The following is a 27,940-nucleotide window of genomic DNA, read 5'->3' on the forward strand; positions in this document are numbered from 1 at the left end:
CACACACACACACACACACACACACACACACACACACACACACACACACAATGTTCTTCATCAGCTACACTCTTATGTCCAGAGCTACATCCATTTCCCTTGCGGTTTTAGGTGCCTAGCTCAGATATTTCATTTAAGCAGTATGTGCTAAGTTAATTTATTTTTATTACTGTGGAGCAAGGAAAGGAGCTAGGAACTAAGTGACGAAAGCAAAGTTTACTTTGACTACATAGTTTCTATTAGACACAAATCCATGCTAGCTGGAATCTCTGTACTCTGCATTAGCAAACTTCAGTCATGGGTACAACTATACTGGGTTCTTACTAGCAGCATGACTGAAAAACTGTGCACCCTTAGGCTTATTCAGAGTTTCAGCAAAATGGTCTCTGTGGTTGTTGAACTAACTCATTGGCTTCTTAGTGGCTGGTGCTCGGGAACCCTCTGAGGCCCTTGGACCCTCTGGTCCTGGCCAGAGATTCTTTCCATAGGAATTCACAACATATGTCTTCAAAGACAACAAAGGACTCTCTTGTGTTTGCTCTGGCTTTTCAAGAAAGATCTGGGTTTCCCTTTAAAGGTAATCACCTTTAAAACTGATTAAGCCAGGTCTACCCACAATAATCCCAAGCTTTTAATCTAATGACTAACATAGTTACACCTACAGAAAATCTTCTTATCCTTTCCCTAGAGTCTAGCCTAAGGACTGGAGTGAATGTCCTCTGTACTTAACACTCTTCCCCGAACTCAAACGTAGAGATGACCCAGTCTGTGCACATCAGGGCTTATGTAAAGGATCATGTCAGAATTCATTTTCTCATGGTGATATATTGCGTTTGACTTCCTTCACTTAGCACATCATTGAGGTTATTTTGTGTTCTATTTTATTTTGTAGTTTATTTCTTTTTATTGGTGAATAACATCTCATTATATGAGTTATTTGACTATTCCCCAGTTAACAAACATTTGAATTCTCTGTAGATGTTAGCTGTAACTATGGAGACATTCACATACACGTTTTCGTTTTCTAGTTTAGATATCCAAGAGCTGAACATCTGCGTTTCAGGATAAATCTATGTCACACACCTACCATAAGTATATTCCTGGTTTCATTTGTCCTGAGTTCAATGTCCTACTCTGATCTTACACTCTCTGTAATATTTGCGGGGGAGGGAGGTTCAAGACGGGGTTTCTCTGTGCAGCCTTAGCTGTCCTTGATTCATTTTGTAGACCAGGCTGGCCTTGAGCTCACAGAGATGTGCCTGCCTCTGCCTCCCCAAGTGCTAAGATTACAAGTGTGTGCTGCTGCACCCAGCTGCACTGTGTCATCTTAAGCACATTTTCAAACAGCTGTGTGCTTCAAAAATCTTTATTTGCAACGGCCCTTACCTCACACAGTTACATAGAAATAAATAACAATCCACACGAGTTACTTTAGTGTACCACGATAGAAAATAAATGCCCATTTAGCACTAGCACTTTTCCTAAAAACCTAGAAGTAACTACCCACTGATTGGTGAATGGGTGAGGTCTTTTTTTTTTCTTCCAAATAATCTGTAGCATATACTAGATTTTTTGTTATATAATTATATATTAAAAATAGAAGATATCCCAGAGGTTCAAGTTTTAAATACCATATCCCTAAAATGTGCCACTTTTTAGGGATATTACAGTAAGTTTGGGGGGATGGATGTAACTGAAAAAGAAAGTATCATGGGGAATGGACCCCTGGGAGTGTGTTACTCTGCCTGTGTACTGCCATCATCAGTGCTTCTCGGCCTACCATGATACAAATGGAGTAGCTCCATCATGCTTCTCACCTATAAGGCACAGACCCTCCTGAAGCTGTGAGTTGAACTAAATCCTTCCTCCTGTAAATGGTCAATTGAAGGTAATACAGTCATAGTGATACAAAGGGGATTGATACGACTTCCATTCCATGAGCTTTTGTATTTCTCTCTCTAAACCCTTGCTTGCATTTTGAGGCAACCTAATCATCGGTTCTTTTGAGAGGTTTTGTCAAATACACTACACCTTCATAGGTTTCTTTAGAAATGCCAGCTTATTTCTTTAGCACTTTCCAAAGACTGAATTCAGAGAATGAGAGTGAATGGACTTTCCTTTCTGAGGTTACTTTTATAAAGGGAAGTTGGTGCCCTTATAATCTTATTTCCACATGTGACTTTTAATATTCTGACCTGTAACATCAAATAAACCCTGGGGTTCTTGGTTTGGAAGAGGGGTTTATAACTGCAGGCTGGTGGTCTGTCTGGCTTCCATTTTATGTTAGGGAAAAGTAAAACTTTATTTGCTGCCTGCAGAACAAATTCTTTTTACAAAAGCAAGTTTATTGAAGTTGTAAGCAACATGGTGGCTCTCAGTATGGGGGTTGGCTTGGCCTGTAACCTTCCCAACCCTCTTTTCTCTTCGCATCCTTCCAGTTAAGAAGTCTGGCCATTAAAGATAATGCAAGCATATTTCTTATCCTTGGCAAACTACCATTGGATTTTAAGAACTCTAACAGGCTCAAGATGTTATATTAAGATATCAGATATTTCATTTTAGGAACAAGTCAATTGTTATCATTTTTTTTTTTTTTTGCCAAATTATTTTCCTTACTATGATCCAAAAACATCCTAACTTCACCTCCATTTCTGTTTCCCGGGAAGACAAATGTATAATTCTTTAGTGTAAATGTCATATTTGCTTATGTTGTCCTGCTCCTAACATTGAGCTTGTTGTGGGATAATTATGCTTTCAGACAGAAAAGACCCCTGTTCCCCTTGAAGTCAGATTATGCATCCCATCAGTTGTCATAGTTCTGTGAACCACCTGGGGGAAAATGTGTCTCTCAGACCAGAAAATGAACTCCATAAAGATCCTCATTTGCCACCGTCAAGTACTCTAGGAGATCATTTTCAATCCTGTGGGTTGTAAAGAGTTTCCTTTGCTTAGAAGCAAACTGGGAGTTAAAAAGCAAGGAAGTAGGAAGTCCCTAAAAATTTATACGGGCTCTTAGAAGAGGCGGTGTGGCAGCCACGTCTGCAAAGTGTTGTTTAATAGGCCAGGGATTTGCAACTGAGTCAGTTAGCCATGGAGGGGCCGTAAACATCTCTATGAGCTCGAAAGTCTTCACAAGCTCTTCATTCCTTTCTTCTAAACATTTAGCAAATTCTTTTGTAAATTCAGGCCTGCATGAGCTCTGTTAGAATATGCAAGAACTAAGAATTCTCTCCACAGTTCTGTGAATGACCATTTGCACATGGAATGCAAATGTTCTTAAACCAGCCATAGCGGAGTGCTATGTGTTAGGAAGCCCCTAAAAGAGGAGACACAGTGCTGTTCCCAGGTGCCAGGTCAGTTCAGTCCCTCATATTTGGAGATGAGCACTTCAGCGGTCAGCTCAGCCTGCAGTGTTGTGTGCTTTCACATTCCTCTCCTATGCTCTTTCAAACATGCCAGTCCTGCAGAACACACTGTCACAGAAACAATGATCTCAGGTTCTTTCCTCGTTTATAATGTTTATAGTTTTGTCTCTTCTGATAGGACTGCATGTTCTTTCCAAGGAGGAGTGTGACTTTTCTGTCTTGTCAAAGGGATTTTGACATAATGATGTGTAGACACCTCTCTCTCTCTCTCTCTCTCTTTCTCTCTCTCTCTCTCTCTCTCTCACACACACACACAGAGAGAGACAGACAGAGACAGAGACATATATTACATTTTAGAATTCTTCATTTTTAAATTATATTTATCCAGTTAGTGTGTGTGTATGTGAGTGTGAGTGCACAATGCATGTGTGTGTGTGTGTGTGTGTGTGTGTGTGTGTGTGTGTGTGCGCGTGTGTGTATGGAAGACAGATTGTGAAAGAGACTTCTCTCTATCCACAATGTAGGTGCTAAGGACTGACATGGCAACAGGCTTCAGGTGCAAAGGTATAAACTTCTTTACCCACTGAGCCATCTCATCATCACCATAATCATCTTTTTTTTTAATTCCTTTTCAAAGAAACTTATAAGACTCTATAGAATTCTATTCTCGTCCTATGAGATGCAAATCTTATTGCTCTTGTGTTCAATTCTTCTGTGAGCTACACCTTACGGTTATACTTTGTGTTATTATCCAGTTCAAAGAGCTGAGGGAAAATAAGGAAAAAGATGGACCATGATTGTTAAATTCAAAAAAACTAAGCTTTTGTCTGAGTTCGTCCCCCAGCACATTTGAGCTATCTTAGTAGCTCCTGTAAGTCCCTTTATTTATTAAATGGGACGATGAAGTCTTTATCTTAACATGGAAACCATAGATGTGCAAGGGCCTTACTGAATTATTTACAAATAGTAAAAGGAAGAAAAACAAATCTATGTTGAGAAGTACATCCAGCTCTAGAAAAGCATGTATGGAAGTTGAGCTGGAGACCCTAATTTTCTTTAAACACGAAGCTATGCAAGCAATGGAAGTTAAACGCTATGGTTCATAGAGCTAAATAATGTCGTCTGTCTTATATATGTGTCTTAAGAAGTTCACTTCACTACGCATCAAGTGCCCAAAGAAGATAACGTGAGGGAGGCTAAGTTTTGCCTGAAGTAGAAGAGAAGACTGGGGAGAGAAGATGGAATGGCCAATAACATCAATCTAAAGTCAAGTAATTTCATTTTTTTTATTTCAGAGAGCAATGCTATTTATGAAAGGAAGCCACACTGGCGATTTTATTGAAGCTAATAAACAAGGCATATAAGTACAGATGTGAAAAACAAAACAAAACCATCATCCAAAGCTAGCCCTGTGCTTGTTCCTTCTATGGGCTCATTCTACTTGACAGGGCCCTAGCCAGTGGGCCTTGAAATCATCCTCAGGTCCAGCAGCACTTCCTGCTGTAAGCTATGGTTCCATCCAGAAAGACATGGTCAACCTGACTGCTTTCCTTACAAAAGTCACATGCATTTTTCAAGGTCATCAGGCCAAATACAGAGGCAAGTGAGACCCTCAGCACTCTTTTGCTTAACCCATGCATGGCTTCCAGCATGGTTGCTTACAAAGCTGGAATGAAAATAACAAGTCTATAAAACTGTGCTTACTAGCAGCATATTAAAATCCCCAGGTCTTCAAGTCGGGAGCTTATGGAGTGATTTATACTGAGTGGAACCCAGAGAGAGGAGCAAAAAGAGAAAATAATAACCTGCCCCATCTCTGCCCCTCCTCACCCCTGGAATACATATATATGCATTTCTATTATGTGATTATATATCATGGAAAGGAAAGAGTAACAGACAACAGAAAAAAAATGAGAAAACTTGGATGCAATACAGGCCTATATGCCCAGCATTTTGGAGGCTGAGGAAGGATTAAAAATGCCAGGCTAGCCACTGAGTTTATGTCAGAGACAGCCCCTGTTTCCCTTACTAGGGAACACCCTTGGAGGCTGACCTGCCATGGGCTACATCTGAGCAAGGGGTCCAGGTTATGTACATGCAAGGTCCTTGGTTGGAGTATCGGTCTTTGCTAATACCCCAGGCCAAGATTTTTTGGTTCTGTTGCTCTCCTTGTAGAGCTCCTGCCCCCTCCAGGTCTTTCTATCTCCCCCTTCTTTCATAAGATCACCTCCCCCTGGAGGGAATGCAGCTGTACCAGGCCACAGAGTAAGACTGTACAGCCAGTCCTGATGAGACCTGATGATAGGCTAGGGTCAGATGGAAGGGGAGGAGGACCTCCCCTATCAGTGGACTGGGGGAGGGACATGGAGAAAAAGAGGGAAGGAGGATGGGATTGGGAGGGGACAAGGAAAGGGGCCTCAGCCACAATACAAAGTGCATAAATTATAATAATAATAATTAAAAGATCCAAAATAATATAAAAAAAGATACTCTTTTAAAAAAGTGTCAGGCTAACCTGGGCTACATAGTGATGCCCTGCTTCAAGGAAACACAACACAAATAAAGGGGAAGAGACAGATGAGGATGAAGACAAAGAGGAAGAAAAGATTATGCTGAGGACAAGCTCAAGGCACTCTGAGGAGACACCCGCTAGGCTTTGGGGGTCCTCCACTCCACTCCCCATCTATGGTATCTGCAAATGCCCTGATCTCCCTGCAACATGGGGCAGACAGGCTGCTAAGGCAGAAGCAACTCAAAATGTTTTCATATGAATGGTGGAGGTGGGCTGAGGTATTTGTTTTAATTCTTCAGGTATTTATTTTCGACACTACATTCATTATTACATGTGTCTGAAGACGGGAATCCTTGGAAAGGGCCCCAATGATGGTGATGCTGGTTAAAGGAGCTTCTAGATTGAAAGATACAAAGGCTGACAGCAAGTATACTGAGTGAGTTCCAGAATATCCGTGGCCACTGCTTGTTTGTCCTCAGGCCTTGGAAGCTGTAAATCAGCACTAGCTTTTCCCACTGCACGTTCTGAGAATAAAGGCAAAGCGAAAAAGCATGTGTGACTCTGTTACCCAGATTCCCTCTTCACCTAGATTCACTATGTCTTCATTTTCATTGCAGATTGAGAAGAGAGGAATCAAATAATTGATTTGATGGCTTTTTTTTTTTTTTAAAGAGCTAACCACAGTGTCTTTCTGTTCAGTCTCAATCTTGTTGGCTCTTTCTGAACAAAGCAACATGCTCTTCTGTCTCTATACATCTTGTGTTGGGAAGACAACTTTAGAATCTGCTCTATGTACTAACACATGAGACTTGGAAATTTTCCACATTGTGGCAATGGGATTCCGGGGCAGCATGCTACTGTGATCTCATATGTGGTCTTCTGCCATCTGAAAATGTCAGCCTGATTGTGGACCTCATCAAGGTTTTCTGAACATCTTGACAGTAGAATTTTAAAAAAGAGTCTAAAATGCTAAGTAGCTTGGCTAATGTTTTCTGAGTGAATAAAACGAGATTTCTAGGTTGAACATCTAACCCGGGGCATTGTTGTTTTAAATGTTTAGGTTTGAGTGCATTTGGGTCCGTGTATATAAATTACAAGAAAAGCTCATCAAAATGTAAGCTGTTTGACTCTAAGAGACTGTGTGATTTAGGAGCTTTTCACATTTTTTTTTTCTAGACGTTATCAAATATATGATAGTTGTGACTGGAAAACTGTCCAAGAGTTGAGACATTTATACTGAATGGTGGATGACTCCTCGAGGACTAATTTTCTAAATATGGAATAACTGACCCTCTTACCTTAAGTTTTACGGGGAGGGAGAAAAAAAAAAAAAACAGCATCATGTGACAACGTGTTCGAGACTCTACTATGTGATGCTGATGACACGCACCGCTTAGCCTTTGATTGTTTTAGGTGAAAATTTGCTACCCTTCCATCGTCTATCAAAAGCATCAGAGGGTGGAAGTGCGGCCATTTTTAATTCGGCTAAAAAGAAAGACAGAGCAATGGCTTCTCCCACAGAGAGTATTGCCTGCTACCATCTCAGTACTGGTGTCTTCTGCGCTCTTACCTCTCTGTGGATAGACTATTCCCACAGTGCAAGCGGATTCTTTACATCTCCCCCTCTGTGTCCAAGATATTCCCCACTACTGCATTTCTTTTTGAATGTCATAATCCATTGGGAAGTAACATACATTCATTTAGAATGGGATATCTTCCATCAGAAACAGCAGAATTGCATAAAGCGTTTTTGATGAGTTTTCTTATAATTTTTAGCACCATGTGCATATTTCTAAAGTGTAAAAAATATATATTTGTGCCGGCTCATTTTATTTCAACTTGACACAAGCTATAATCATCTGAGAGGACTGAATTCTAAGACTGTAGAGCATTTTCTTAACTAGTGGCTGATGTTGGAGGGTAACACCCTGGGATTGGTGGTCCTGGGCTCTGTAAGAAAGCAGGCTGAGCAAACCAGGGGGAGCAAGCCAGTTGGCACCACTCTTCCATGGCTTTTGCACCAGCTCCTGCCTCCAGGTTCCTACCCTGTTGGAGTTCCTGTCCTGATTTCCTTCAAATAATGAACAGTGATGTGAGAGTGTAAGCTGAATAAACCCTTTTCTTCGCATGTTGCTTTGGTCATGGTGTCTCATCATAACAATAGTAACTGAGACAATATTTGTACCTATTTGACGTGTCCATTACCAAGCTGTCATGAGCTGTAGGAGAGTATAGTTAAAGGGTATTTCTCCTTTAGGACTGCACGGACTCAAGAGGAACAGTTGGTCTGGGGAAATGCTGAAGAAAATAACATCTTTCTTTCTGTGTGGCAATTATGCCACAGCATATCCCAGAATTCTGCTACATGTTGTTATTTTGAGTGAAAACTATAGTTTTTATTTCCTGTGAATCTGAATCTGTGAAAGACAAAACAATGACTCAGAAAAACAATTTATCAGAAGAGAATCTGTACTTCATAATGCCTGATAGCACAGTACAGTCTACAGTAAGTAAGTCTTTAGGGTGCAGTGGGACAGGTTACACTATAATAGTTGGAGAGAGGGTATAGAAGGATAACACTATCTTTGGGTAGAGAGGAGTAGTTTACACTACTAAACTTCTTTTGAATGAAGTCAGGTCTGTCCTGAGCCCTATAGTGTCTAGAGCATTGATTCTTAAACTGGATTTAAAAAAAAAATGCTTTCTCAGCAAGCTCCTGGTCTATGACTTTCTATAAAGGTTTCTATTTCTTTGATAATATTTGGGGTGATGAAAATGTTCAGAATGAGATTATGGTGATGTTTGCTGAACCCTGTAAACATGATAAAAAAATCACTGAATTGGGTGAGTTAAGTAGTTTATAGCAGAAATATTATATCTTGATAAAACTAGTAAAGTTTATTTTATTCATTTTAAAGAAGTAAATATATTTTAAATATGAAACGAGACTGTTAATGTTTATCATAGGCAGATATAATTGTGAGATTCTTAGCTATAGTCAAATCAACGCCTGTCATTTCTTTTAAAAGAGATACTTATCTTATTCTTAAAACAGGCAAGCATAGGGTGGAGTTTAAGAAATGTAAATATAGATATTGTTAGTAGAATACAGACATTTCAGGAAATGGGCATTTAATTTCTGTTATGTCCACAGGAAAAATTGGCTTAAAATTATTTTTTCATACATGACGTTATATTCTACAATTATACAAACTCAATACATATGGCAACAAGTCTCCATTCTCATTATTTTTGGGGATATTCTCCATTCTCATTATTTTTGGGGGGCGTTGGGACAATATGTACAGGTATTGACTTAATATCATACCTGTTGTCTTCCTCAATCACTTCTCTATTTTACTTGTTTCTTACTTGTTTAAAAAAAAGTGCTCATTTTCTAAATATTTATTTTATTTTTATTTATGTATCTGTGTCTGTATATATATAGGTCACATGAATGCAGGTGCCCAGATAAGGGTGGCAGATCCCATCCAAACTAGGTCTTGGGAACTGAACTTGGGCCTTCTGGAAAGGGGGCGTGTGTCCCTCACTGTTGTGCCACCTTTCTAGGTCCTAGACGAGGTCCCTTGCTGAAGGTCCTTAAGCTCGCCAACTATCTAAACTGATCAATGAGCTCATAGGATGCCTGAGCATTGCCCACTGCCAGAGCGGGGGTTACAGATGCTGGCCTCATGCAGATCTCATGTCCATGCTGGGCACTTCCAGCACTCCTCTTCTGTTGGAGCTGGGCACTTCCGGTACCCCTCTTCTGTAAGAGCTGGGAACTTCCAGTACTCATGTTTGCAGTCCATCACTGAACTATCATTTACCTCTCCATTCCTGATTGTGTGATTTTCCTTTGTAATACGATACACCATTTGAAATCTACATCTGGATCAACATTATTCAGTTACCTACGCTTAAATTCTCTAGAATTATACATTTGATTTGGCAACACCTGAAAATCTTGTATAAACATGAAGGATGTTTAAAAGTTTGGAGAACTGCTGCTTTTGGCTGAGCAACAACTTCTCAACGTGGTCTATTCCATTACTATGACAAATGACAAAACTGTAACTCACAGTTTCTAAAGTTTATGTGTAAATGAGACAATTAGAAGAGACTTGGGAAAGAAATAGCAGGAGAAAGAATGAAATTAAAAAAAGAATAAAATCAAATGTGTGAAAGCCATTCCTTTAGAGAAAGCAGAATCTGTCTTATGAATCATGAAATATTTACCTAAAACCCTCATAAAACGTATATTTTTCATATCAGGAAATCAACAATGAGTAGGTAACTAAAGCCAAGGGACAAGTGAGTCATGGCAGCGACCCGGTGACAAGCCATAGTATAAAAGAGCTTTTCCAACAGCTTGCCAGAGAATGGGCCAAGGGATGAGTATGTGTCCCCGGGAACCCAGCATGGCGACTGTGCCTGCAAAGTGTACAGCAGGGTCAGTCACGACAGCTTAGCTGGGCTTCAGGACCTCACTGTGGCATAAACCGCAACTGGCGCAGTCGGCAGTGGACAAAGGGAATGTAGCCGTGTCGCTCGCTGGAAGGAGAAAAACAAGGGCAAAGAGGACAACCAATCACAGCTCACCCTGATACAGCCTCACTCGGTTCTGTCACCAACTCACCAAGAAGTGAGTCAACAAACCTACTACGATAACCATCAGCGCGAACAAGACCCGCTACAAACGTGTTGGCCAAACATTCTTACAACACAGGAGCTTTGTGTGCATTTCTGCCCTCCCTGCTGAAGACAGGTGACAAGCAAGCCTGTTGCCGATTATCACGGTTCACGTACCTACGCGTGAGAACCGCATGGCAAAGAACCAGTTGTGTCTGAATCATTTTCCTCTGCAGAGTGGATGCTCCAGAATGGAATGTGAGGGTGGCCACGTAGGATCCAAAGTCCTGCCTGGTGTTTCGTCCTTTCAAAAAGTGATTTTATAAGTATTTTCTCCCGGAATTATGAGAATAACATCTTTACCATAAAAGAGAGGGAATTTATGAAGCAGATGAAGATAACAAGGAACCCCTGTACTTCAGCATCACAGGAAGATATGGCCACATGATAAGCCTGTGGATGATTCTGTAATGTGATGAAATATAGCTTCCTTTATAGTATTCAATATTTATTTGCATTTCTACATTTTTCCTAGGGTAGCATCATTGAAGTGAATTTACCGGATCAAGTGATAAGATCATTCCTAAAATAATCATTCTGAAACCATTTCTGAAAATATTTACTGCCTTCCATTCTATGAGACCACATATAGATGCTCAGGACAGGAAAGCTGATTCTGTCTCAACTGTCTCCCCACCTCTACTCTTGAATTACTTACTCCTGAATTCATTAGGATCAGTTTATTATTGGTATAGCACCAGAAATGTTACATTCTGTTTTCTCTACTGTAAAAGACAGTTCTAAAAATTTTTAAATTTCAAAGTGTACATAGGCATGTTTGATAAGTCACATTGACCAGTTGGTGGCTAAGTATCCGGAGTTTTAAACATTTTGAGTCTTTAATGAATGGGTTCTGTATTTAAAACTTGTTCTTCTTTTGGTGGTGAGTTATCATTTGGAGATAATAGCCTTCCTCAATTTTGAATAGACCAGAAAACATTTAACTATTTTATATGTGGTTATTGGGTTGAGTCTGCAGTTACTTTTTTCTCTAAAACTCTGTGACACCTTTCCATTATCTTCACGCTTGGAGACCACAATAAGGAATTCAGAGGTCAACCTGAGTTTTCTACTCCTCCTACCAACCTTCCTACTGAATGCATTTAGGAATTCAGATCCTTCATAAGTAAGTATTTAACACTAACAAAACAATTGTGAGCCTAATATTTAATGACACTGATAAATTGTGATCTATTACACTGAAGCACTATGTTCTGAAAATGATGCTTTGAAGAATTTAAAAATAAGGTGGAAATGTTACTGATTAAAGGTTATGTGTAAAAACAGCATGTAAACTGAACTCAGATTGTTTTAAAATTCCATGCAGGGTCACTGAATCAATGTAATTATGCAGCCTAACAATGAATGCAGACAAAAGTTAGTGGCTGACATTTTCACTAATTGTTTGACACAATGACTCATTTTTAACCAATTGGTTCTAGTTAGTCATTGAACTCAAGCAATCTTCTCATGTTTACTTTTTTCCAGCTTCTAGGATTGGTTTCCAATCTTTACCTTCCTATCTCCCTTGGCCCTTCTTCAGTTTACCATAGGACATGTTTGTCCCAGGAACTTGTTTGAGAATGGACACAGTACAGGTGATGCTCACTAGGAAATGACAATATATAACCATGGACATATGTCAAACCTGCTCTGCATTCCTGAGGAACGATAGACAGATTCTGAGAATACACGTGCGCACAGGTGACCTTGTGGTAATGGGAAAGTAAGCAGACAGAACCTTAATTTCCCAAGCTTTGCTCATTTCTACTGTTCCAAAAGTCAAAGAATGATGGATAAAGTGGATTATGTTTCTGTATCTTGTGGAAATTAAATCTGCAAACTCATTCACTGATTTATTCACTCTAGTGTTAGCTGCTGATTTAACATTCATTCATTCATTTCCTACAAGTCACTCTTTGTGTATTTTATTTTTGTGATTATTTCAGAGAAATGATAGCTGTCAGTATTGTTAGTATATCATGATCTGAAGTCTTGTGATTACCTTTCCAAGATATGAAGCAGGAATACTAAATATTTCACAAGCCAAAGTATTACAAAATGTATAAAAGACAAAATCATTTATTTCTCCAGCTAATTACAAGACCAAGTCACTGAGTGAAGAAGTAGGTGGTACATAAGGAGTTATTTTAGGTATGAGTGGTAGACAAGGGACTGGTTTTGACTGTTAAAAGATGGAGCTGAAGTGGATCAAAGAGATATGACTAGTAGCAAATTATACTAACCTCATGGGTGACCAATTGCACTGACCCCCTGGCAGACCAATAACTATGGCACATGGTCCGGATAAGTGCATACGCTCTGCTCATCCACATTTCTGACCTTCCTATCCACACTTAGGCCTATAGGATTACAGCAGGTAAGTTTCAACCACTAGAAATAGTTTCTGTTCTCAAAAATACTGTATTTTATTTATTTATTTATTTATTTATTTATTTATTTATTTATTTATTTATTTATTCAAATGCCTTCCTTTTGGTAACAATTTGTCCTGCGACTGCTGAGGTCTTCAATATCCCTTCGGCTCATCATATACTGACCCCTTTAAAAGAATTAACACTGTCTTTCTTCACGTTACCAACAAACCACACAGCTCCTGCTGCATTGTCGTAACTTTATCATCAGCTTGATATCCCCACAGGAATAAGAGGTTGCTTTGTCTGGCTTGCCTTCATCTATAACAAAATTATTAGTTTATTAAAAGTGACCAAAGAACATATGAGGAATAGATGAAGGCACAGTTAAAAGAAAAACATTAGTGACTTGGGGGGCTCAGGATTTTATCTTTAAAGTGAGTTTCACCAGCCACATTTATTTGTTTTAATAATTAAATGATTCAACATATAAATGGCCTACAATAGTCACAGAGATTTATTAGTCATGTTTCTTTGACCCTTAACCTAACTGTCAACTAGAAAACATCAGTTAAAACAATTTACCTTAGCAGGTACTGATATTCTGATGGTATTTTCCAATGATGAATTATCCAAGTTTTATCACTGCTAAAAAAAAATTGCTAGTACTCAACAGTAGCAATTAGATAAGTTTATGTCATCTAAGGTCACAACAGAGACAGTATATTGATGAAGTTGCATTTCAGCCTCTAAAATCTATGTGCCTTCAAGCCATGTGAAGGACTGGTGCTTCCCTAGTGTCAGTAAAATACGAAAAAGCGGTGTTGACCCTTCATGTTAAAGAATACTCTACTCTCAAAGAAAATGAAAGACAGGAATATATCTTGGTGCTTTATAGTAGATTTCATTTGCCACCACATAATTATTGAAAGATAAGTAGCTCCTGTATTATTAATGAGAATAAATAAAGAGATGGCAATTAAATAACCATTATTAATAACTCATTCATTAATATGTTAGTAGTTGGGCCGTTTCATCATGAAGAAGAATTAATGTAAGAGGAAAATTCAGTAAATAATAAAATCTAACACTGCATCTCCTGTCTCAGTTAATTAGCAATATATCTCATTCTAGGGCATGCTAAAGAAAAATTTGCATAGTGAATGGAGAAGTGGTTCAAAGCTAATAGGTGCTGTCTACACACAGAGGCCCCCAAACCCTGTGTCTCTTTGAGTTCAAGTTTGTTTACTCTTAGAAAAACTTGATTTCCTGTGTCTGAGGAACATAAGCTTATAAAAAAAAGATGAAAAGACTGTTATACATGACTCCAGTAAAAGGATGCTAACAAACTAAGTGTTAATGAATCAAAAACATATGGATTGGACTTCACTTCAAATAGAAATAATTTTAGAATTAAGGGAGAAAGTACTTAACGGAACGCAATAGATCTTTGTCAATTTTAAAACCCAAACATTTGAGGTGTCTTCAGAAAGTTCTACTTATTCCTTTCTTTGGTTGTTATTTATCATTTCCATTTTATAGAAGAGATCAATCTCTCTATGGCTAAATAGCCTTTCAAAAGCTTAACAATGTGTTGGTTAGCTTATATACAAACATCCTGGACTTTTAGAGATAAAAAGAAAGGTGTTTCAATTATCCAAGACCACCCAACCGAGAGGATATTCTAACTTTGCTGTTTCTTTGCTATGACTTTGGAAATGTAAAAGTGAAACTCCTATTGCTATACATTTTTTTGAAAACCATTCTTCTAGCATATTTTCTAAAATGTTGCCAAAACTTCAGATTTTCCAAGTAGGAGGGTTACTGTCAACCTCTTTATTACATAATAACTTAAAATTTTGTATTCTAATCATAGTCTATGTTCACATAAATTATTTAATAGCCATAACTATTGGGAAGAATGAACAACTCAGGATATATTTAAGATTCAGAATATATACTTAATTACTGAACAGAAATTATTTTGGGTGAGATCATCTAGGAATATTCTTTAGCTATGCTCAATACAATGTGTTTCTTATTAGAATAATCTAGTGACTTGGGAATCAATAGCCTCTTGGCAAACTAAAGAACATATCCATGGGATAATCCTGAATGAGTCTCATTGGAATTCCTACTAGAGGACCAACATTATAATTTCTAGGGTTATATCTATGATTCTAAACCATTCATGCATTGTTTGGTCACCTTAACACTCTTTTTCATAATATCTTGATTTATCTGTTATTTTTTTCTTTTTTCAATTTATTATTTATTAAGACTTATTCACTTTGTATCCTAGCTGTAGCCCCCTCCCTTATCTCCTCTCAGTTCCACCCTCCCTCCCTTTTCTCCTCCTATGCCCTTCCCCTAGTCCACTGATACAGAGGTCCTCCTCCCCTACTATCTGACCCTAGCCTATCAGGTCTCATCAGGACAGGCTGCATTGTCTTCCGCTGTAGGCTGCCATGGCTTCCATCCCAGGAGGAGGTGATCTAAGAGCCACCTTGAGTTCATGTCTGAGACAGCTAGGGAATGCACACTGAAACTGAGATGCCTATGTGCTGCATCTGAATAGGGGTTCTAGCTCCTCTCCATGCATGCACCTTGGTTGGAGCATCTGTCTCTGTAGGCCCTCCTGGGCCCAGATTTTTTCAACTCTGTTGGTCTCCTTGTGGAGCTCCTGTCCCCTCCAGGTCATTCTATCTCCCCCTTCTTCCAAAAGATTCCATGCACTCTGCCCAAAGTTTGGCTATGAGACTCAGCATCTACTTTGATACCCTGCTGGGTAGATTCTTTCAGAGGACCTCTGTGGTAGGCTCCTGTCCTGTTCCCTGTCTTCTCCCATTTCCGATGTCTATACTGTTTGCCTTTCTGAATAAGGATTAAGTCTCTTCCTCAGGGTCCCCCTTGTTGTTTAGCTTCTTTAGGACTTTAGGACTTTTAATTTTAGATTTTAATATGTTTATCTTCTATTATATGGCTAATATCCACTCATAAATTGAGTATATATCATGTTTGTCTTTCTGTTTCTGGGTTACCTCACTCAAATTCATGATTTCCTTGTTTTTAATTGCTGAGTAGTATTCCATTGCACAAATATACAACTTCTGTACCCATTTCTCCATTGATGGACATCTTGGTTGTTTCCAGATTCTGGCTATTACAAATAAAGCTGCTGTGAACATAGTTGAGAAAATGTCCTTATTGTATGGTTGAGCATCTTTTGAATCTATGTCAAGGAGTGGTATAACTAACTGGATCTTGAACTATTCCTAATTTTCTGAGAAAGTGCCAGATTGATTTCCACAGTGTTTGTACAAGGTTACATTTCTACCAGCAGTGGAGGAGGGTTCCCCTTTCTCCACATCCTTCCAGCATGTGTTGTCACTCGAGTTTTTGATCATAGACATTCTAATGAGTGTAAGGTGAAATCTCAGGGTCGTTTTGATTTGTATTTCCCTGATGAACTAAGGACACTGATCATTTCTTTAAGTGTTTCTCTGCCATTCCATATTCCTCTATTGAGAATTCTCTGTTTAGTTTTGTACCCCAATTTAATGGTGTGTTGGTGTTCAACTTCTAACTAAAGGATATCAAGGGGATACAGATCAGAAAGGAAAAAGTCAAAATATTACTATTTGCAGATGATATGATAGTATAAATGAGTGACCCAAAAAATTCTACCAGAGAAATGTTTCAGCTGATAAACACCTTCAGCAAAGTAGCTGAATGCAAAATTAAAACAAAACAAAACAAAACAGAAGCCCTCCTCTATACAAAAGATAAATGGGGAGAATAAAATTAGGGAAACCATACCCTTCACAATAGCCTCAAATAACATAAAGTATCTTGGATAAAGTATCTTGGTGTGACTCTAACCAAGCAAGTGAAAGACCTATATGAAAAAACTTCAAGTCTCTAAAGAAAGATATTGAAGAAGATATCAGAAGATGGAAAGGTCTTCCATGTCATGGATGGGTAAGATTAACATAGTGAAAATGGCCATCCTACCAAAAGCAATCTACAGGTTCAATATAATTCCCATCAATATACCAACACAATTCTTTACAGACTGTGAAACAACAATTCTCAACTTCATATAGAAAAATAAAAAAAAAACAATTGCTAAAACAACCATATATGATAAAAGATCTCCAGGAGGTACCTCCATCCCTGATCTCAAGCTATACTATAGAGCAACAGTAATAAAAACAACATGGTACTGTCATAGAAAGACTGGTGGATCAATGGAACTTAATCAAAGACCCAGAAATACACCCACACACCTATGTATACTTGATTTTTGACAAAGAAGCCAAAAACATACAATGGAAAAAAGAAAGCATCTTCAACAAATGGTGCTGGTCTAACTGGATGTACACATGTACAATAAAGCATATTTATCATCCTGCACAAAACTAAAGTCCAAGTGGAACAAAGACCTCAACATAAAACCAGATACACTAAATCTGTTAGAAGAAAAATAGGGAAGAGCCTTGAACTCATTGGCACAGGAGACAACTTCCTGAACAGAACACCAACAGCACAGGCTCTAAGATCAACAGTCAATAAATGGGACCTCATGAAACTGAAAAGCTTCTGTAAAACAAAGGACACTGTCGTAAAAACAAAACAACTGCCTACAGACTGGGAAAGGATCTTCACCAACCCTATATCTGACAGAGGGCTGATATCCAGAATAGAGAAAGAACTCAATAAGTTAAACACCACCTTAACTCTTATGCCATTTAATTCTATCTGAAGTAGATTTCACTTCCTCTAGTCCCAAAAACCTATTTATGTGTCAATCAGTAAGAGTCTGGAGTCTTGATTTTTTAGTTATGTGAAGTGAGGGGATGTGTGCTCATGTGAGTGGAGACATCCTCATTTTTCAGGACACTGGTGTCCCTTGATCTGAAGTCATAGGTAGTTGTGAGCTGTCCTACATGGGTTGAAAGAACCAAACTCTGGTCCTTTGGAAGAGTAGGGTGTGTTCTTAACTCCGGAGCCAGCTCCCCAGCCATTCTGGGTTCTTGCCATATGAATCTGTGTGGACTATCATATGGAACTACCATAGGAGGTAGTACAGCACACCTGGTTATATACTCATGGGACATTAAATCCTACTATAGAAGACACTTGTATCTGTAAGTTTTTTGACAATAGACAAGTTATGGGTTAAGACTAAATACCCACCAACAGAGGTATAGATGATACATATAAACTCATACACAAATACATACATGGAATCTTCAGCCACAGGAAGAACAAAGGTCATTGAAAATGAGTGCAACTGAGATCACCATTTTACAGTTAAACATTGCAGGAAAGACAAACATTACATGCTTTCCCTATTTAGGGTCCTAGATAGTGTGTGTGTGTGTGTGTGTGTGTGTGTGTGTGTGTGTGTGTGACCATATACACATATGAGAAATGGAAGTATAGAAATAGGTGTTAAAAGGGGAGAAAAGAGAAGGTCAGAGATGAATGTGGTCAGTGTAGGTGTGACACTTGTGCAAAACTGTCCTCCTGAAATAATCCTTCCGTAAAATGAACACACTCCAATAAAAAGTTTATATTAGACCATCAATCGTCTGTATTTTGCAGGTGTTTTTCTTCCAGCTGCTCCTTTGAATTCAGTCTGACTCTCGGTTTCCATTTCCACCTTCTCTCTGATTCAAATTTCCCTGCTTTCATTTTGACTTTTTACTTCTCTTCTTCCTTCAATTTCCAGTTCCCATCAAGCTAATGAAAGGCTCAAGGATTCATCCATCTGCTTCAGGCTTCCATAAGGGCCACTCAATGACATGTGAAACAACTCAAACAGTATTTGTGTGATCTGGTGAACTGGGTATTTAGAAAACTTCATGAGTAATTTAGATATTCCAGTGGATAAACAATTAATAGTGGAACACTGAACAGAGAACATTAAACTAATTTATTTCAGTGATGTAAAATAGTACGTCCTTAAGTTAAGCAATTTATAGAATTCAGTGCAAAGATAGCCCAGAGCCCTAGATACATGACTTAGGTCTTTGCATTAATAGTCTCAATGGCTTCTTGCAGCCTGTGAGAAAATTACAGTCCCCATAATTAGGCAATTTTAAGTTCTCAGTCTGTTATTTTATACCCCTTTATCTATTGTTGCAGCTAAGGGAAAAAAGACTTCCAGTGTCCAATTTTGCATTCCTGTTACTATTCTATCATTTTATGTGTTCCCTCCTTTTTCACAGAAAAACCTTAACATCCCCACTCCTAATCCTCATCAGCAACTCCTCTGCCTTGGCTGCCATCTTGCCATATTTATCACTGCCAACCATAGCCTCACAGACGTTGATGCTTGGCTTCTCTATGTACTTCCTTACTAAACAGGCATGTGGTTTTTTTATCTTCTTTCATTAAAACATTATTAATTGTACACAACCTTCTTAGTAACTTCCTTGAAGAATGAGCTAAATATGTCAATCACTTGTTTTTATTGCTCCAACGCACGGTTAGTAGATCAGTAACAACTATTGAATAGTAGATGAGTGAAATAGGTTGGTCCCTGGACACATTCACTTGAGCAGAAGGTGATTCACGTTCTAGAAGACCTTTCTTACTTCCACACAACCATCTTCAAACAATGACACTAACGTGCAACAACCCAAACCATCACCTTCATCAACTGCCCATGGCTGTGTGTGACTAATACAGGCATTGAGAATGAACATTTTACATGGTTATCCTTTCCAGTTTTGCTCTTGGGTATATCTCTAAGTTTTGCATGCTATTGTCCCATAATGTACAGCTGCCTCTCACCTTCCTTTCCACCTAATATGCTGTTTGTTTGTTTGTTTGTTTTAATACCTCCGGTAGCCTTTGTTAAAGTGGTAGTTTCTTTAAGAATATAATTACAATGTAAATGAGTCTTTAACAAATAGTAAGGCACATTTTGGAATTGAATGCCTAGGTATCGGAGCATTGCTTCCTGATACATTTAAGATCATTACATAAGTTTAACCATAGCTATTCAATCTATGAACCTATTCATTCTTTCTGCTGCTAATGAAGGTCCTACGGCACAAATTTATTAAAGGTATACGTTTGCATGGGATAATAATTGGGTCGATAATATTAAATTCATAGGCTCATTATTTAATTGCAAGGGCAGATTATGAATACAGCTTCTAAAATGTATTTTAATGAAAAACACTACATCCTGACCTAATCATATCAACCTTATGCTATCTAATTAAGGATGCAAAAAAAGTCATTAGAGTTGCAAAATATTAGTTCCAGCTCCATCAGGCTGCAAGCTGCCCCTTCATGAATATATATACTTTTTACTCCATGATAAATAGTTAATGAGGTAAAAATGACAAAATTTGCATGTAGGCAAATTAGTTTAATAGAATGATGTCTTTTCTGACTACTGAAAGTGACCTTTCCTTATAAAAAAAAAAAAGAAGAAGAAGACAGCTAAAATATGTTGAAATTATCATCTTGGCTGTCACTGCACAAATGAAAAATTATATGAATGAAAATGTAAAAATTATGAAATTCAACAATGTTCTCATCATAGTGTCAAGCTCTGTGCTTTTGCACTGATCAATTTAATAAAAGGAAATTAAGCATATTATAAAGTGTCCATTTATGGTGCATGTTTTTTTCCAGCACATGAAAAGAAGACGTGATTCCTGAATAGCACTATGACAAAATTCTAGATCAAATAGGAGAGCACGAGAATTCTGGGCAACAGCGAGATGCTTCCTTGGGCAAGGGCACTTGCCACCAAACCTGAAGTCCTGAGTTTGATCCCCACGGGCCCTCCCATAGTCGACTGAGAGAATCAACTCCTGTAAGTTGAAAGTTATACTCCACCTCTATATCCAAGCTGTGACACAGACATGTATGCACACACTGGATGAACGACTGAATGTCAAAAAGAAACTGAGTGAACACATTTGAAAAAAGTTTATATTAAAATACTTCTTTCGTCCTTAGTTTGGTATTTTAGATTATAAATAATTGTTCTCAATTAAACTGGTGTTGCATCTTGAGAGTAGCATGTCTACTGTTCAACAGGACAGGCTTGCTTCCTTGCCGAAATAGACTAAACAAGCAAAGGTGAGACAATGTGGGAATGATAAGATGGAAAGTGAATTGTAAGGGCTTCAAAACAAACATCTCAGGCCCAAGAGACCTAAAATACAAGGTAAGTCTATGAATTTATTTTAAAATCTTTTAAAATTTATTTTTGTTATTCCCCATTTACGTATATGCGTGTGCCTCTGTGTGGTTATGTGACCGCAGTAGCAGAGGTATAAAACCACATTTTACCCACGTGTGTGTGAATACACATGTGCATGTGTATATATGTGTGCTTCATTGTATCCAAGTGTAGGCCAGAGAACAACTTGTGGGAGTCAGATCTGTGCTTTTACGACATTAGTATGAGGGAATAAACTGAGGTTTTCTGACTGGGTAGCAAGAGCCTTTATTGTCTGAGCCATCTCTTGAGAGTCTATGCATTCTTAATAAACCTAATGCTCTCAACACAGCATAACAGGTATTCTGTGGGACTTCAAAGTATTTGTGAAACGTATTCATAGTTCTTAGCTCAGACAGAGGCTGAGTCAATATGTGTTGTAAAGAGAATAATAGATGTTTATGTAGAGATATGGTCCAACTGCCTCTAAATTAAAATCTACTCTGCCATCATTTTGGTTAAATTGTTTACTTTAATTACATTTAATATACTTGTTTCATTTTTCTCTGCTCTGCCTGAATGTGAACACACACAAATTACTGACGCTCAAAGTTTAAAGCTTCTTCCTGAGTTCTACTTTCCCCCAACATGGATCAGCTAAGTAATTATGTCAGGGACAACATACATATTAATAATGTTGCAACATTTTCCCATATTCTCTGTAGCAATGCAACACCAGTCCCATCTTCTCCATCGCTAAATGGAACCAACAAATATTCCAATAATTATCTTTCCTCTGTCTTTTATTTTTAACTTGCTGCTCTTCATTTTGGATAATCCTGGTACTCAACTTTGGATAGCTTCCAAGTTTCTAAACTTCCATGTTGTGAAACTTAATAATGAAATAAAATGCTCTTTATACATACCCTAGGCACTGTGAAATTATCTCAGAGAGGAAGTGTTCTTGCATAATTAATTTCAACTGTTTTGGACCTTTACACATGTTGTTGTAAGTCATTGAGAACCCAGGATGAATACACAGAAAAATTAAATTTGTTTTGCTTCAGCTCAAGGACAGCGAACTGGGAAAAGTCACTTCTACTGTCAGGTTAACTAAAAGGCAGAAGTAAAGACACACCTGAGTGAAGTAAAACAACCCACAGTTTTGTAAGCCAATGTTTAAATCTCTGTGAAGTAGGTAGCACAGGATATGGCTCATTCCATGGGCAAATTAAGCAAGTTCAATTATCCAACTATGGTGATTTGGATGAAAAATATCCCCCATAAGCTCATGCATTTGGACACTTAGTCTCAGTTGTGGTCTGTTTGGGATGGGTATGGAACCTATAGGAGGTGGAGCCTTGATGGAGAAAGTGTGTCATGAGCCATGGCTGTGAGGGGGTACAGTCTTCCCCACTTCCAGATCACTCTAGACTTTCTATGTGTGGTTGAGATGTTATCGCTCAGATTTCTGTTCCTGCCTCAGTGCCTTTTTCATTATCATGGACATTTAGTCTTTTGGAACCATAGACCAAAATGAACACTTGAGTTGCCTGTGGTCATGGTATTTTACCACAACAAATTAACTAACTAACATGCCAATGGTTCATGCATGTATTAGAACCTATCTGGTAAAAATGTAGTAAAGGACACAAATGATATAAAGATGGAGAAACCACTCTAATTCTACAAGGAGATAAAAATTTCAAAGACAGAGGGATCCGTGCGTACTCTCAGGTTGTCAGAGACACTGAACTATCAGGTAGGACAAGATGTCATGACCAAAAGGAAACAGTCTTGCCTGTCTTAAATCTACAAAGAAGACCCTTGGATTAAGACGCGGACAGTGGCATTCATAACATGTCGTGAACACAGACTGGTGAATCTCCTTTAAAAAGGAGTGCATGCCACCTTGAGCACCTATATTTGTAAATTTATTCACACTTTCATGAGTTATGTGTATTGTTTAAAATGTGTGTGCTAAATGGAAAAGGTGAGGGATAAAGATTCAGGAGACAGGACTCTAAAAAGTAGGCGAGAAACAGCCAATGAGAAGAAAGTCAGGGTTGCATTTGCATGTTAGAAAAATCATGGTAACCAGAGCAGAGAAGGAATTCACAGTGTGAAAATGGGGCAACAGCAGGGTGAAATTACAAATAGACATCGCAGTTCTCCAGGTCCTATAGCTCTGTCACACTGGGCACCAAGGGCCTGCATCTATGCTGCAAAGGGAAAGAGATCAGAGAAGAAAAACTCAAAAAGTTCAATAGGATTTGATCAGATAAAACTCAGCAAGATGAGGGCAGGTTTGGAAAAACTGCATGCTAGTCCTTCGTAATTCACAGTAAACGAAAATGTTACATTCAAAGACCATGGGAGAATCGGTTCTTTGGTGTCCTGACCCAAGTAGAGTGCATGTTTTAATTAAACAACATGTCTGGAATAGATTTGGGTTGAACTGAAGTAGTTTATCTTTGGGCTACCCATCTGAAAATATCAAAATAAGTTACTGGGTCAAATATGTATATAAGAGAGCCTTTAACAGGGAGAGCAATACTTTAAAAGGAGTAGACCAATGGTCTGTATAGAGTAAGAAACCAATAAGAAAAATTGGTACATACATAAACTCTGATGACAATGAGACAGACAAGGCCATGGAAGGAAACATTCAGTGCTTTCAAAAATTAAAACAAAAGAGAAAGAAGGAAAGAAAGAAAGAAAGAAAGAAAGAGTAAAGAAACAAAGAAAGAAAAGAAACAAAGAAAGAAAAAGAGAAGAAAAAAAATAGTGCCTGTAAGGAAGAGACTCCAGGGACTCACTAACAAAGGCAACAGAAGACTACAGGAGAAAAGATTATTTCCTTCCTCCTGCCTACTCAAAGAACCACTGAAGCCTATCCCTTATGAGCAAATGCCCATCCCCACCTATCTTTGAGCTTTCCACAGTTATTTTGTATAGTTTTGACATATTCATATGTGTATGTGTGTGTGTTTGAGAGAGAGAGAGAGAGAATAACAGACATCATTTTGACTAATAAACCGAAATGAGTGCAAAATCTAATCCCAGCATCCATGGTGTGGTGTCAAGCAAGATAGTACATACAGTGCTTCCAGAACAGCACAATGGAAGGCACAGCTGATGTGGGGCTGGGCCGAGGGAGGGAGGCCTCAGCACCGTCAGGTCAGCTTCACTCCAACTCACCTTCCTTCTCTCACCATTGATGCCTCTCCACTGCTTAGACCTTTTTATGATGCGGCTCAGCTCCTGATTGGAAATCTCCAAATCGTAGGGCATGAAGAACTTGCTTTCTTCACTGTGGATTCTCTGAAATGCATCTAATATCCAAGAGTCATGGTGCAACCTAGGGAAAAAAAATTCTTAGCTAGGTTCGCTTTTCTAAATGTATTTTTTCTTCCAAAGTATTGAACAAGTTACATTTTTCTTATCAACATCTATTTATTCAGCTCATTTATCTCATTCTTTTTCTTCAGAAATGGTTTGATAATTAAATTCCAGAAATTACTTAAAGTTTTTCTCAGTTATATATTCTAAAGCAACAAATGCAATCTGGGTGTTTTGCTATTATTTCCTGTTAGCCTACTGACTAGTTTGTGATGCCTAACAGACTGCAGAAAATGGAGGAATACTTGATTGTAACTGGAAATCCAAACTGGGTAAATATTAGGGTTTTCCATAAAAGTTAAATTTGAACTCACTCTTCATAAATTGATTTTAGAATACCCCTTCCCACTCTATTCCACCCCTACCTTCCTCATCTCATTAAATTCCTTGACACTCGTAAGTAACACCTACAGGGGTATTCTGGACATTCATTAAGTCAGTGTTTAAGAACATCTTCCATTAAATATTCCTACAGAGAAAAGTAACTGTTACACTAGCCCTAATCCACTTGAATGTATTTTAACATGTTTTCTTTGTCAAGACCCAGAGGAAGATGGAAACTCTCAAAGAAGAGCCTCTTTATTTGTTGTCTTTGTGTAGTTTTGTCTCTCTTTACCTACCCAGATCTAGTTTCAATAGAGCTGTGTTGGTAACCTCTAGGCTAGTCCAAGGTCTCTCATGGATCAGTGTCAATATGCTAACCCAGAAGAAGTTTGAAAGGTAACTGCAGTCTTTATTGGACTCTCAAAATATTTAGCCAGCTGTCCTCTACAGTTAGACCACTTGTGAGTTTTTGAGATGGCTGATGATCTCCATCTGCTACAAAAAAATGAGCTTCTGACTATAGGGTACACAAAGGGTATATCTATAGCCCCATGCCCAAGGCTCTGGGGACATTATGAAAGGATAGGGCATAAAACTGTAAGAGCCAGGGGATCAGGGTGTCTGCTGCAAGACGGGGTCTTCTATGTATGTCAGGGAAGCTGCTTCCATGACATCTTAATGATATGGTTGCCTAAGCAGGATCAACACAGTGATGATAATAGTTGATATATCGGTGTGGGTGGGGGTTATTTCACAAAGCTATCCTCCTAAATGAAGAGCCAGGCAATTAATGGCTGCTGAGAGAGGGGGACTCAGTTTCCTTCAGGGAAAAAGCCCTTGTAGTCTATCCAACCCCAAGTGATCTGCCATAAACATATGTCCATATGAACAACACTAAATGGAGTCAGCAGTGTGTGTATAAATATGTATACACAGGTGTATGCGATAATTACAATTAATGAAGAGACTATAATTTGTGGGGGGTACTCAGGAGGAATTGGAGGGGTGAAGGGAATGTGTGAAATGATAAAAATACAATACTCACAGATAAATTTCTCAAGAAAAATGGATTTAGCCATAGTACAGAAGTGCCTTTCGAACATTCCAATTAGAGAACTGGAAGCATTTTACTTCAGTGGTCAGAATAATGAGATTTTCTTCTAATTAATCCAGACAATCCATATTAGAATTCATTAGCTGTTTGTTATAATGGCAGCCAACTTCACTGCATTTTGTTATCCAAGAATCAATTTAATCCTAACATTCTATGTTAATATTCTAAAATTTTTAAAAAGTCAGGCTTACTCTTAAAAAAAATAGAAGTTAAAAAAATAACTAAGTCCAGATTTTTTTTATTCTTTCATGCTGACTCAAGTTTTAGCAGGTATTTCCAGTGTGGTAGTAGATGTGATTTTAATCCTATCACCCAGGAGGCAGAAGTAGGTAGATCTCCATGAGCTCAAGGCCAGCCTGATTTACAAAGCAAGACCCCTGTCTCAAACAAACACATAAACTAACAGCTTTACTTAACTACCTCTAATTAGATTCTTTCTAAAATAGTACCATTGGCTTAAAAAAAAGAAAGAAAGAAAAAGCAATCTGTATTTCTGAATAAAATCTATGAGTCAGTTAATTTGCCAATGATTTTGAATTCATTACAGGACTGGTTATATAGCTTCGTATCTCGTGGGATTATCTATTTACACCTGCTGGGAATCAAACCCAAGATTTTGCATCTGCAGCAGGAACCCTCTAGCCCAGAGCTGCATCCCTAGCCAGCTTGACACCATCTTGGAATGCATCCACTGTTGTGCTCTGCTTTGAGAATCTTGCCCAGCTTTCTGAATGATTTGCTGGTTGGCTTATTAAGCAAGAACTGCTCTTGACCATTCTCTTCTGCTTGTTCAATGTAAGGTACATCTTTCTGTTTCCATGGTGATTTACTGAGTTAAATTACTGTCAACTTGGTATTGTAAACAGTCTCTATATGAAGATTTTTAAGTGCAGGATTATCAACAATGCAATTAACTTTGAGTTAATTAGGAATTACAGTCCTGTTTCTGCTGACTTCTGTTCCTTTTGCCCAGAAAATGTCTGTCTTCTTTTTATTTCACTTTTATTCTGTGTGAAAGAATAATTATGTAAACATCAAAGCTTGAATCTGCAGGACAGTTAACAAATGTTTTGACAGAGAACAAAATGGCACATTGGAATATGGAAAGCTGTGCAAAGATTAATTGAATTTTAGTCATATTTAATTTTTTTCTTGCCATTTTGGGTGGCATTTTCCAATGTAAAGCTCCATGATGTGTTGTTAATGAGTCAATTTACAAACCTTTATTAGTTTTCAGCATATTTTACAGCTCTATAAAGCCAGTTTACAGAAACAAGAAAAAGACACTTGGTGGTTGTATATGTAAATAAAAATAAATAAAGAGAAAACTCATGGTTATGTATTTTTTGTTATATAATTAGTCATGAAATATAATACATATCCAAACATGATTTTATTCTTTTGGATTACAAGGATTATTTCATCCTTTGATGTGGTTTTTTGAATCTTCATTTTTCATGATCCCCTCAGAGAGCTGACGATCCCAACACTTTGTTAGATGAATTTCAAAAAGAAAAAACCTTTAACAATGCAAAATAGTTCTAGTTTTGTTTTAGAATTGTGTATTTCTGACATTTATTAGTAAAGTGAAAAAAAAACTCTTCTGTATGCTGTTTTATAGATGTGACAGTTAATGATATCAAATGAAAGATACTGGCTCCCACTAGGTGAGAAATGGGGAGAGAAAAAGCAACCATGGCCGTATGTACAGACTAGTGAACCAAAGAGAGCTATATATAATTTTTGTAGTAGTTTTGCAAATTTGATGCTTTTAAGAGGGAGCTAATATTTTTCTGACATTAAAAAAAATGACAGCATTCTACGGTGATCATTGCCAACCTGGATTTTCTGTAACAACCCAACTTCTCAATAGGCCTGATTTTTTTGTACTTTAAGTTATTTCTTCAAAATGTAATTAAAAAGAGAATTCCACTCCACCTGTCTGCAATGCCTTAGGCATTA

General features: G+C 38.1%; 1 protein-coding gene across 1 annotated transcript in view; it reads right to left on the minus strand.

Annotated features, from left to right (window-relative positions):
* The window catches only part of LOC129667446 (uncharacterized), a gene marked incomplete at its 5' end in the record, with an annotated part of 278,923 nt that overhangs the window by 38,099 nt on the left and 212,884 nt on the right, over positions 1–27,940 (minus strand). Inside the window, one exon of the mRNA XM_055595096.1 lies at positions 24,340–24,499. Within this exon, the coding sequence (XP_055451071.1) occupies positions 24,340–24,499 (160 nt within the window). The remainder of the gene's footprint in view (positions 1–24,339; positions 24,500–27,940) is intronic.

Source organism: Psammomys obesus, unplaced genomic scaffold, assembly GCF_907164565.1.
Source record: "Psammomys obesus unplaced genomic scaffold, mPsaObe1.curated_primary_1811, whole genome shotgun sequence".
NCBI classification, from domain to species: Eukaryota; Metazoa; Chordata; class Mammalia; order Rodentia; family Muridae; genus Psammomys; species Psammomys obesus.